The following is a 13,536-nucleotide window of genomic DNA, read 5'->3' as shown; positions in this document are numbered from 1 at the left end:
ATGTTTAAGCTGAGACCTAAAGGTTGCCCAAAAGGAGTTAGCCACACAGAGAAGGAAGCAGGGAGGGGTTGTGTTCTAAGTAATGAGAATGTTCATTCAACAATTATTTATTGAGCACCTGTTAGAGCCCAGACACTCTTCTAGGTACTGAGCATCTATCAGTGAGCAAACAGACAAAATTCTTTGCCTCCTTGGAGAGCTCACTTTCTAGCAGGGGAAACAAATAATAAGCAGTAAACATAATAAGTCAATTATATAGTATGTGTGAAGTTGATAAGTGAAGGCCCAGAGGTAAGCGAGAGTGACCTTTTTGGGGAATGGAAAGTAGTTCAGCCCAACTGGCATGTAGAATATGGTAAGAAATAAGGCTGGGGCCAGATCATGGAGAGCCTGGAATACATGGTAACGATTTTGAGTTTTTTCTAGGTAATGAGTCAGAGAATGACATGATCAGAAATTTAGTTTGGAAACTTTACTCTGGCTACAGTGTGGAGCATTGGAGTAGGGCGAAACTGGGCATAGAGAAAGACCAGTTATGAGGCTTTTGTAATCTAGGTGGGAGACTGTAGTGGCCCAGACTAGGTTAAATGGCATGGGGTGGCCATGAGCAGGACAGAGAGAAATGACTAGAAATAAAATTTATTTAGGAGTAGAATCAGCTGGATTTAATGATTAATTGAATGTGGGATGAGGGAGAGGTATCAAGAATGGCCTCCAAGATTCTGATTTGGGCAACGAGGAGGATTATGGTACAGATCACTAAGAGATGAACATGGAACAGATTTCTGGGGGAATTGATGAGTTAAGTTTTGGACTTGTTGAGTTTAGGTAGCTGTCTGATGTCTAAGTAGAGATATCTAGAAGGCATTGTAAATATGGTTCTGGAGCTCGGGGAGAGATCTGGGCTGGAGATATGGATTTATCAAGACATCGTGTTATTAGACAGCTAAGGAGAAAAAGATGCTGGTAAGTAACAGTAAACTCTCCGAGACAGTACATTATAATCTACAATACCTCTTTAAACAGCAGTCTTAAGGCAAAAATTGAATCTAGTGATCTTTGAGGTTTGCATATTTTGACTTGACCTATAATTTTAGATGACCTACAGATGCCTAACCTTGAGGTACTCAAGGTCTACAGCTTAGATTTACCATGTAGATTTAAAGCCAAGTTTACCTGATTATTATAAAAATCTTACATAAGTAGTGCTTTAGAAACCAGTAACCTTCATAGGATTTTTGACTATATAGTGAATGTTGACCTACACAATAGTCATAGAGTGGATTTCACTTTTGAAGTATGGACCCTCTTAGTACACTGTTTTATTTGACTTCAGGTAACAGATTTCTGTCAACGGAAAAGTGACCGTTCATCATATGAAGTGGATGAACTTCCTATTACTGAACAAGAGCTGCAGAAATTAAGGAATCCAGTTACAGAGCAGGAATTGGAAGTAAGTTTTAAATATTATATATTTATTTCTTTGATCATCAATTTGTTTAGGTAGAATCTTGGTCTGTGATTTTCTCAGTTTAGACCTACTCTTTTCTTTCTGTCCTGTATGCATTCTGAGTATAGGTGATGCTTGGCACTGTTTAATATTTCACAGCATGAATATGTGATATGTTATGTAAATGATAGCTAAAGTTTATGTGGAATCAGAATATAACAAATGTTGCCAAAATAAGATGACAATAAAGGAAGCAAACCAATCTGAATTTAAGGAAGAGAATAGGGAAGCTAGAGTTTCTTTTTTTTGTTGTTGTTGAGGGGAGGCCAAGTTGACCTGACATCTTCCTTCTCCTCTCCCTCTTTGGGCTTTGGGAAGAGGAAGTTTGAAAAGGAAGCAAAGGTGAATGTAGAAAAGGCACACTTGTTATTCAGTTATTTATTTAATCAAGTGCCTGTGTGTAAAGCTCTGTACTGGATGTTAACGGAAGTTCAGTGAATAACTTATTAAGAGCTTGCATTCCAAATAGGGAGAAAGATTCTCAAATAATTACATTCCTACAGCAAAATTCAGAATGTCATCAGTGCTGAGATGGAGCTATCATCAAATCCCTCTGGAGTTCTGGTCGGGTTGGGGCGTGTGCCTAGAGAGGAAGGCTTCTAGTGAGATGATAGTATTTGAACTATCAAGGTGAATAATAGGATTCGCCTAAGTGGTTTTCATCTGCTCTGAAGTAGAGGGATTTAAAGCCATTTATTTCCTTGTACTCTACTGGCTACCTTGAACTCTGTTTTAAACAGTCATCAGTATGCCATATTTTGGTTTCCCTTCAGGTGCTTGTGAAGTTGGAAGGTGGAATTGGGTTGTCCTTAATTAATAAAGTCCCAGAAGAACTGGTCTTCGCAAGTCTTACAGGAATCAATGTGCACTATACACAGCTGGCAACCAGTCACATGCTTGAACTCAGCATACAGGATGTACAGGTGACGGGGGGCGTTTTCAGAACGGTTAAACAACTTGTTTTCATGCTGAACACCCAAACAGATCCAGCGTTTGATGTTGTAAAAATTTAATGCTTCAAAGAAAATACCTTATTGTGGCCTTCAAAAGATCATTCTGTGACATAGTTGTTTCGACCCTGATTTGTTTCATTAATTTTTCTCTACAGCAGAATTCTGAAATAATAGCTATTCCATAAATAATTTATTTTAGATAACTCTGGCAAGGTGACATGAAGGAAGGTGATCCATGGTTCTCAATCTTGCCAGTAAAACAACAACAACAACAAAAAGAAATTATCTAAACATCAGTGGGAGGATTGAGGTTCACGTTGAGGTCTTAGTTATCTAGTACTGCTGTAACAGAAATACCACAGGTGGATGGCTTTAATAAACAGAAATTTATTTTCTCACACTTTAGGAGGCTAGAAGTCGGAATTCAGGGTGCCAGCTCTAGGGGAAGGCTTTCTTTCTCTGTTACCTCTGGAGGAAGGTCCTTGTCTCTTCCGAGCTTCTGCTCCTGGGCAGTCTTCATGTGGCTTGGCATCTCTCTTCCCCTATCTCTGCTTGCTAGCTTTCATTTACTCTCTTTTATATCTCAAAAATTATATTTTTCTTGTCAAAAAGAACATTTCAGTATCTATCCTGAAGTACAATGTTGTCAGTAATAGGATTACGCCTACAAGGAAGACCAGTTAATATGACTGTAATTCAAATTTATGCACCAACCACTAATGTCAATGATGAATAAATTGAAGATTTGTACCAACTTCTGCAGTCTGAAATTGATCAAACATGCAGTCAAGATGCACTGATAATTATTGGTGATTGGAATGCGAAAGTTGGAAACAAAGAAGGATTGGTAGTTGGAAAATATGACCTTGGTGATAGAAACGACACCAGAGATCGCATGATAGAATTTTGCAAGACCAACGACTTCTTCATTGGAAATAACTTTTTCAACAACATAAACAGCGACTCTACATGTGGAAAGTACATCTGTGGAAAGAGACAATAGAGAAGCTCAACATCATCAGTCAGAACAAGGCCATGGGCCGACTGCAGAACAGACGATCAGTTGCTCATATGCAAGTTCAAGTTGAAGCTGAAGAAAATTAAAACAAGCCCATGAGAGCCAAAGTACGATCTTGAGTATATCCCACCTGAGTTTAGAGACCACCACAAGAATAGATTTGACGCATTGAACACTAATGACCAAAGACCAGATGAGTTGTGGGATGACGTCAAGGATATCACACATGAAGAAAGTAAAAGGTCATTAAAAAAACAGGAAAGAAAGAAAAGATCAAAATGAATGTCAGAAGATACTCTGAAACTTTCTCTTGAACATAGAGTAGCTAAAACAAATGGAAGAAATGATCACGTAAAAGAGCTGAACAGAAGATTACAAAGGGCAGCTCGAGAAGACAGAGTAGAGTATTATAATAAAATGTGCAAAGACCTGGAGTTAGAAAACCAGAGAGAAGAACATGCTTGGCATTCCTCAAGCTGAAAGAACTGAAGAAAAAATCCAAGCCTCGAGTTGCAATACTGAAGGATTCTATGGGCAAAATATTGAATGACACAGGAAGCATCAAAAGAAGATGGAAGGAATGTACAGAGTCACTGTACCAAAAAGAATTGGTTGATGTTTAGCCCTTTCAGGAGGTAGCATATGATCAAGAACCAATGACGCTGAAGGAAGAAATCTGTGATCGTTAAGGTTGTGTGTCAACTTGGCTGGGCCGTGATTCTCAGTGGTTTGGCAGTTATGATGTAGTTGGGCAGTCATATGATGATGTGATCACTTCCATGATGAGATTTGATATAATGTGATCACCTCCATGATAGGATCTGCTGTCAGTAGCTGTCAGTTGAAAGGGAGTTTCCTTGGGGGTGTGGCCTACATTGAGTATAAGTGGACTTTCTGGCAAGGCTTGCAGGCTTTTGCTTACTCTGGATTCTGCAGCTGGCTCCTGTTTGTCTGACCTCTCGTTCTTCGGATTTGAGCTAGCAGCTTACCTGCTGTATTGTCTGCTAACCTTAGGATTGGTCAGTCTTTGCAGCCTTGAGCAAGAGCCCTGCTATCTGACCTGCGGGTCTTGGGTTTGCCAGCCACCGTGGCTACGTGAATCAGGAGAAGCCTTCAGCCTGACCTATGGATTTGGGACAGTCTAGCCTCTACAACCGAGTGAGCCATTTCCTTGATATAAATCTCTTTATATAGATATTTATACACTTTACTGGTTTTGCTTCTCTAGAGAACCCAGCCTAAGACAAAATCCAAGCTGCACTGAAGGCACTGGTGAAAAACAAGGCTCTGGGAATTGATGGAATACCAACTGAGATGTTTCAACAAACAGATGCAATGCTGGAAGCGCTCACTCGTCTATGCCAAGGAAATTTGGAAGATAGCTACTTGGCCAACGGAATGGAAGAGATCCATATTTGTGCCCATTCCCAAGAAAGGTGATCCAGCAGAATGCAGAAATAATTAAACAATATCAATATCACATGCAAGTAAAATTTTGCTGAAGATCATTGAAAAACGGTTGTAGCAGTACGTCAACAGGGAACTGCCAGAAATTCAAGCCAGATTCAGAAGAGGACCTGGAATGAGGGATATCATTGCTGATGTCAGATGGATCTTGGCTGAAAGCAGAGAATGCCAGAAGGATGTTTACCTGTGTTTTATTGACTATGCAAAGGCATTCAACTGTGTGGATCATAACAAATCTACGGATAACATTGCAAAGAGTGGGAATTCCAGAACACTTAATTATGCTCATGAGGAGACTGTACATAGATCAAGAGGCAGTTGTTCAGACAGAACAAGGGGATACTGCGTGGTTTAAAGTCAAGAAAGGTGTGCGTTAGGGTTGCATCCTTTCACCATACCTATTCAATCTGTATGCTGAGCAAGTAATCCAAGAAGCTGGACTATATGAAGAAGAGCAGGATATCAGAATTGGAGGAAGACTCATTAACAACCTGAGTTATGCAGATGACACAACCTTGCTTGCTGAAAGTGAAGAGGACTTGAAGCACTTACTGATGAAAATCAAAGACCACAGCCTTCAGTATGGATTACAGATCAACATAAAGAAAACAAAAATGCTTACAGCTGGACCAATAAGCAACATCATGATAAATGGAGAAAAGATGGAAGTTGTCAAGGATTTCATTTTACTCGGATCCACAGTCAAAGCCCATGGAAGCAGCAGTCAAGAACTCAAATGGCGTATCGCATTAGCAAATCTGCTGCAAAAGAACTCTTGTTAAAAAGCAAAGATGTCACTTTGAGGACTAAGGTGTGCCTGACTCAAGCAGTGATTTTTTTCAATTGCTTCATATGCGTGTGAAAGCTGGACAATGAATAAGGAAGACTGAAGAATTGATGCCTTCAAATTATGGTATTGGCAAAGAGTATTGAGTATACCATGGACTGCCAGAAGAACGAACAAATCTGTCTTGGAAGAAGTACAGCCAGAATGTTCCTTAGAAGCAAAGATGGCAAAACTTCATCTCACGTATATTGGATAAGTTGTCAGGAGGAACCAGTCCCTGGAGAAGCACATCATACTTGGTAAAGTAGAGGTTCAGCAAAAAGAGGAAGATCCTCAAAGAGATGGACTGACTCAGTGTCTGCAACAGTGGGCTCAAACATAGCAAGGATTGTGAGGATGGTGCAAGACCAGGCAGTGTTTTGTTCTGTGGTCATAGGGTCGCTGTGAGTCAGAACCAACTCAGCAGTACCTAACAACAACAATAGAAAGTAAAAACGGGAACCGGACTTCCACTTTTTGCCAAGATGGAGTAACAGAGACCAGATTTACTCTCCTACCTGAAGCAACTCCAAAATTCAGATAAAATACATTAGACAATAATCCCATCAGGCAATGAAGGACAGTGAATGCTGAGAGGTGGGAAACAAAAGAGAAGAGCCCTGCAGTTGCCCCAGCTTACCACCTTGAGGGTGTTTCCAAGCTGTGGCACAGGGAGGGGAACTGAGATGGAGTCCAGCAGTCTGGAAGAGTTGCAAAAACAGAGCCGAGTGTCTTGGGAGACCAAGGCAGCTATAGTTCATAGGACAGTGTACTTGGGAGGAGAAGGTTGCACAGAGAGAAAAATCTAGAGAGCTACTGAGTGTCCTCCTGTGTATTCAGCAGAGTACTGATCAACAATGTATGTGAGGAAACTACCATTCAAACCATCCAGAAGAGTTAGAGGGAACACTGCCTGGTGCCCACACAGGGCTGGGAATGGTGCTTGTTCCCATGAGTCAGAATGGAAAACCCATAATTCATGGGACATTGGGAAGAGTGACTCAGGGAAGTCTTGCCTCAGTGGTGAGGAATCATTAGCCCTTGCCTGAGCACTGCTCCAGACCTGTCTAACAAATGATAAAAGGAAGATCTGAAAGGATCAGTCTGTTTCTAAGTAAATCAACTGTATTCCTTAACAAAGCTCAAGAATATTTGTAGGAATACAAAAAATATCCAGCACCGAACAATGTGAAATTCACAATATCTGGTATCCTATCAAAGATTACCAGGTGTGCAAAGAGCCAGAATAATATTATCTACAATGAAGAGAGTAATCAGTTGAAACTGACCCAGAGATGACACAGATGTTGGAATTTTTAGAGAAGGACGTTAAAACTGTTATTATAACTGTATTCCACATGTTTAAAAAGTTAGTAGAGACATGAAAGATATAAAAAGACCCAAACTTCTAGAGATTAAAATTACAATGTATGAAATGAAAAATACATTGGATGGGCTTAACAGCAGATAACACAATGCAGAAGAAAAGATTAGTGAACTTGAAGGCATAGCAGGAGCTAACCCAAAGGTTGGCAGTTTGAACCCACCCAGCAGCTCCACAGGAGAAAAACCTGGTGATCTGCTTCTATAAAGATTATAGTTTAGAAAACCCTATGGAGCAGCTCTACTCTGTCACATTGGGGTTGCTATGAGTTGGAATTGACTCAGCAGCACCTAACAACAAAGAAGGCATAGCAATATAAACTATCCAAACTGAAACACACAAAGAAAAAAAAGAAACCAGCATCAGTGACCTTCGTGACAACGTCAGACAGCCCTAATATGTGAGTAATTAGGTCCCCAAAGGAGAGGAGGAAACAAACAACAAAAAAAAATTGGAAGAAATTATAGTCACAATTTCTCTAAAGTTAATGAAAAATGTAAGCCCACAGATCTAAGAAGCTCATTGAACCCCAAGCACAAAAAAATTAATAAAATAATACCAAGGTACATCTTAATCATATTACTCAAAACTAGTGATAAAGCAGTCAGAGGAAAAAAAGATGTGTTACATACAGAGGAACAAAGATGAGGATAACAGCAGATTTCTTGTTGAAAACAATACAAGTGAGAGGACAATAAGCAACATGTTTAAAGTACTGAAAGAAAAAAAACTTGTCAACCTAGAATTCTATGCCTGGCAAAATGTCTTTTAAAAACAAAGATGAAATAGAGACATTTTTCAGACATACAAATGCTAAAAGAATTCATTACCAGCAGACCCTCATCACCAAAAATGTTTAACGACATTCTTCGGGCAGAAGGAAAGTGATACCAGATGTCAAAATGAATCTACACAAAGGAGTTAAAGCACCTGGAAAGATAACTCCATGTGTAAATATATAAGGTGGTTTTCTCCTTACTTAAATCTCTTTAAAAGATAATTGACTGCTTAAACAAAAATAATAACACTGTATTGTGAGGTTTATAACATACGTATGAGTAAAATGCATGACAGCAATAGCATAAATAGCATAAAGGCTGGGGAGGAAGGAATGGAAGCATATTATCGTAAGCCTCTTACATATGAAATGGAATAATCTCATTTACATGTAGACTGGTAAGTTAAAGATGAATACTACAAACCCTGAAGCAACCACCACAATAACAAGACAAAGCACGATAGCTAATAATTCAACAAAAGGTTCCACAGTGGAATTAAATTAAAAGTGAATAGCAGAAAGATTTTTGGGAAATCCCCCAAATATCTAGAAACCGAATAATACTCTTCTAAATTGGAGCCCTGATGGTGAAGTGGTTAAGAGATCAGGCTACTAAGAAAATGGTCAAATCCACCAGCTGCTCCTTGGAAACCCTATGGAGCAGTTCTACTCTGTTCTATCGGGCCACTATGAGTTGGAACCGACTCTATGACACACAACAAATAACCCACTAGGAAGAGTGGCTTGGTGATCTACTTCCGAAAATCAGCCAACGAAAACCCTAAGGATCACAGTGGTCAGATGTACAACTGATTATGGGGATGGTGTGGGACCAGGGAGGGCAGCCTTTTGTAACATTGTACACGGAGTCACCATGAATCTGGGGCCAACTCAGTCGCAGCTAACAACAACCACAAATAACCAGTAGACCAAAGAAAAAAATCAAAACAGAAATTGGAAAGTATTTTGAGCTGAATGAAAATGAAAACACAATATATCAGAATTTATGAAATATCAAACAGTACTAACTGGAAATTTATAGCACTAAATACCTGTAAAAGGAGAAAGGTCTTAAAACAATGAACTCAGGTATCATCTTAAGAAGCTTGAAAAAGAAGAGCAAATTAAACACAAAGAAAGCAGAAGAAAGGAAATACTAAAGGCCACAGTGAAAATCAATGAAGTAGAAATCAGAAAAAACGTAGAAAAAAGTCAATGAAATAAAAAACTAGTTCTTTAAGAAGATCAATAAAATTAATAAACCTCTAACCTGATGTCACTTTGAGGACTAAGGTGCGCTTGACCCAAGCCATGGTGTTTTCAATTGCCTCATATGCATGCGAAAGCTGGACGATGAATAGGGAAGACTGAGGAAGAATTGATGCCTTTGAGTTGTGGTGTTGGTGAAGAATGTTGAGTATACCATGAACTGCCAGAAGAACCAAGGGATCTATCTTGGAAGAAGTACCCAGAATGCTCCTTGGATGTGAGGATAGCGAGACTTCATCTCACGTACTTTGGACATGTTAATCTGACCAGTCTCTGGAGAAGGGCATCATGATTGGTAGAGGGACAGCGAAAAGAGGAAGACCCTCAACGTGATGGACTGACACAGTGGCTGCAGCAATGGGCTCAAGCACAACAACAATTATGAGGATGGCACAGGACCAGGCAGTGTTTTGTTCTGTTATACACAGGGTCACTATGAATCAGAACTGACTCGACAGCACCTAACAACAACAACCTGACTGATCAGAAGAGAAAGGAGAGAAGACACAAATTGCCAATATCAGAAATGAGACAGATGCCAGACAAGTCAAATAATGATAGTTTTCTGGGAATGGGACTTTTGGGGCAGTGCAGACTCATTTTGCCTCCTCCAGTGGCTGCTAGGCTGCTGGTTATCAAGGCTACTGTGGAGCTCGGGAGAGGAGAAGGGAAAAAGGACAAGTTAAAATGCTACAGAGCTTGCTGTTCTTACCAGATTCAGCCATATTTCTTGAAAATGATGCTGCTTATATTGCTGCCAGCCTTTTGTCTCAGTTTCCAAGAGCTGCTGTAACACAAATACCACATTGGGTGGCTTTAAAGGACAGAAATTTATTTTCTCACAGTTCTGGAGGCGAAAAGTCCAAATCAGGGTCACAGCCATGTTGAGCCCTTCCTAGTACGTAGTCCTGGGTGTTCCTTGGTTCTTTGGTGATCCTCACATAGCATCTGTCTTTCCCCAGTGTATGTGCATGTCTCTGTGTCTAATCTACTCGTTTTATAACTCAGAGGTGATTAGATTTAGAACTCACCCTACTCGAGGATGATCAAATTTACATAACAAACACAACTATTTCCAAACAGGATCACGCCCACAGGTATAGGTGTTAGGATTCCAGTACGTATTTGAGGGGACACATTTAATCTGTAGTACCCTTGATTAACTTCCAGAGTTCTGTAAAAGTTGATTTTGCCAAAGTTCTGTTATCATGCTGTCAAAACAACTGTATATATCTCTTTGTAACATCATACTTGAAACCCTGGTGAACATTTCAGAAAGAAAGATCCAGGGACCCTGACTGATTTTCCCAAAGTGGACAGCCTGCATTCCTGCTGGGAGTGTGCAGTGTGTCCCCAGGACCGCCAGTGATGCAGTTCCATCCAGAATGTCAATGCCAGAAGCTCTTTTCAGAATCCTTTTCCTTTTACCATACATCACAAATAGCAGAGAATTCAGGCTAATCACATCCCATTTGTTTGATGACAGATAGAAAGTCAGTAACTTAACCATTTATATTTCTTTGTCTTTTTTGATCTTTATAGAGAAGACTCAAGGAGCTATTTGCTGTTCATTAGCTTAACTTTTTACTTTTCTTTAATTAAAAAATAAAAATTAAAGGATTATAAATTAATTAAGTTATAATACCTCTTAATTTGATATTTGCTTTAAATCATAGAATATAAGCAGATTTGAGGGTTTATATGATTATAGACCTGTGAGAAAAACATTTTAACGAAATTAAAAATAAGGTCTTATCCTTAGGGAGCATCTAATTTTAATTGGGGGAATAAAACTAGAGTTCGTAATTCTCAGTTAGTATGTTGTTGTAGTTGTTAGGTGCCATCGAGTCAATTCCAACTCATAGTGACCCTATGTAGAACAGAAGGAAACACTGCCTGGTCGTGTACCACCTTCACGATCGTTGCTATGTTTCAGCCCATTGTTGCAGCCACTGTGTCAATCCATCTCTTTGAGGATCTTCTTCTTTTTTGCTGACCCTCTACTTTACCAACCATGATGTTCTTCTCCGGGGAATGGTCCCTCCTGATAACATGTCTAAAGTATGAGACATAGTCTCACCATCCTTTCTTCTAAGGAGCATTCTGGTTGTACATCTTTCAAAACAGATTTGTTCATTTCTTCTGGCAGTCCATGGTATAATCAGTATTCTTTCCCAACACCATTATTCAAAAGCGTAAGTTCTTCTTTGATCTTCCTTATTCACTGTCCAGCTTTCCCATGCATATGAGGCGATTGAAAACACCATGGCTTGGCTCAGGCGCACCTTAGTCTACAAGATGACATCTTTACTTTTCAACATTTTAAAAAGGTCTTTTGCAGCAAACTTGCCCAGTGCAATACACCATTTGATTTCTTGACTGATGCTTCCATGGGCATTGATTGTGGATCCAAATAAAACGAAATCCTTGACAACTTCAGTCTTTTCTGTTTATCATGATACTGCTTATTGATCTAGTTGTGAGGATTTTCGTTTTCTTTATGTTGAGGTGTAATCCGTACTGAAGGCTGTAGTCTTTGACCTTCATTAGTAAGTGCTTCAAGTCCTCTTCACTTTCAGCCAGCAAGGTTGTGTCATCTGCATATCACAGTTTGTTAATGAATCTTCCTCCAATCCTGAAGCCTCGTTCTTCATATAGTCTGGCTTCTCAGATTATTTGTTCAGCATATGGATTGAATAAGTATGGTGAAAGAATACAACCCTTACGCACACCTTTCCTAATTTTAAACCACTCGGTATCCTCTTGTTATTTACTGCAAATAATCGGTTAGTATCCCTTGTATCAAATGTATTTGGGGAAATAACAAAGGTAAGGTCAGAATAAGATGAGGTCTTTTTTGTCATTTCTCATATTGGATGTGATAGGTAATGATTCATTCACTCAGTTAATTATTACTGAGCATTGACTTTGCCAGACACTGTACTGGGCTCTGGAGATGCAGCTATAACCAAAACAGATGAGATCTCTGCTCTTCTTGAGCTAACAGCCTAGGGAGGGAGTTAGCCATAAATAAGCAAGGAAGCAAATAAGTATTTGCAACCTGTGATCACTGCTATGAAGGAATAAAGAGGGTTGGTGCCATTTTACATAAAGTGGTCCTGGAAGGTCTTCCTGAGGAAGAGAGTCGAGCTGAAACTGAAGGAAGAGAATAAACAACCCATTGAGAAGAATACTAGGGGGAAAATGTTCTAGGAGAATTCAAAGACCCTGAGGGAGGAGGGACTTGCCCTCATTTGAGAAGCAATAAGGAGACTGGTGTGTCCAGACTGTGGGGAACCTGGAGGAGAGTTGTATGTGATGTAGTTGGAGAAGCTGGCAGTACCCAGACCATGCAGGGCCTTATAGGCTGTAGTAAAGAGTTTGGGTTTTATCTTAAGAGAAAGAGAAGCCCCTGAAGGGTGTAAAGAAAGGAGGAACATGAATTAAAAAGATAGCTAGCTGCTTGTATAGAATACATTGTAGGGGCAAGAATGGAAGTAGGAAAAAGTCAGTAGAAAGTGCTCTGAGTCTCCCACCTTTACCCCTACACTTGGAGACCTAACAGAAGGATACAAAATGGCTGCCAAGTGGGAATCCATGCAGTGTACTAGAAAGGGCAAAGGATTTGATGCCAGAAATATCTGCATTTGAATCTCAACTCTTCCATTTACTAGATCTATGAACATGGGCAAATAATTTAACCTTTCTAAGTTTCTGTTTGTTGTTATTGTTGTTAGGTGCCATCGAGTTGATTCCAACTCATAGTGACCCTATGTACAACAGAAGGAAACACTGCCTGGTCGTGCACCACCTTCGCGATCGTTGCTATGTTTCAGCCCATTGTTGCAGCCACTGTGTCAGTCCATCTTGTTGAGAGTCTTCCTCTTTTTTGCTGACCCTCTACTTTACCAAGCATGATGTCTTTCTCTAGGAACTGATACCTCCTGATAACATGTCCAAAGTATGAGATGTAGTCTCGCCATCCTTGCTTCTAAGGAGCATTCTGGTTGTACTTCTTCCAGGACAGATTTGTTCATTCCTTTGGCAGCCCATGGTATATTCCATATTCTTTGCCAACACCACAATTCAAAGGCGTCAATTTTTCTTTGGTCTTCCTTATTCATTATCCAGCTTTCACACACATGAGGTGATTAAAAACACCATGGCTTGGGTCAGATGCACCTTAGTCTTCAAGGTGACATCTTTGCTTTTCAATGCTTAAAAGAGGTCTTTTGCAGCAGATTTGCCCAATGCAGTACACCGTTTGATTTCTTGACTGCTGCTTCCATGGGTGTTGATTGTGGATCCAAGTAAAATGAAATCCTTGACAA

General features: G+C 39.8%; 1 protein-coding gene across 7 annotated transcripts in view; it reads left to right on the top strand.

Annotated features, from left to right (window-relative positions):
• The window catches only part of VPS13D (vacuolar protein sorting 13 homolog D), a 301,392-nt gene that overhangs the window by 152,468 nt on the left and 135,388 nt on the right, over positions 1–13,536 (top strand). For all 7 annotated transcript variants that reach the window (XR_002824255.1, XR_002824256.1, XR_002824257.1 and 4 more), the window contains exons 58-59: positions 1,337–1,453; positions 2,284–2,433. Coding sequence is in view for 4 of the 7 variants with exons in the window: in XM_023732177.1 (XP_023587945.1) it covers positions 1,337–1,453; positions 2,284–2,433 (267 nt within the window). In the remaining 3 variants the exon portion in view is untranslated. The remainder of the gene's footprint in view (positions 1–1,336; positions 1,454–2,283; positions 2,434–13,536) is intronic.

Source organism: Trichechus manatus, unplaced genomic scaffold, assembly GCF_000243295.1.
Source record: "Trichechus manatus latirostris isolate Lorelei unplaced genomic scaffold, TriManLat1.0 scaffold00048, whole genome shotgun sequence".
NCBI lineage: Eukaryota > Metazoa > Chordata > Mammalia > Sirenia > Trichechidae > Trichechus > Trichechus manatus.
This window is presented reverse-complemented; position numbering and strand designations above follow the sequence as displayed.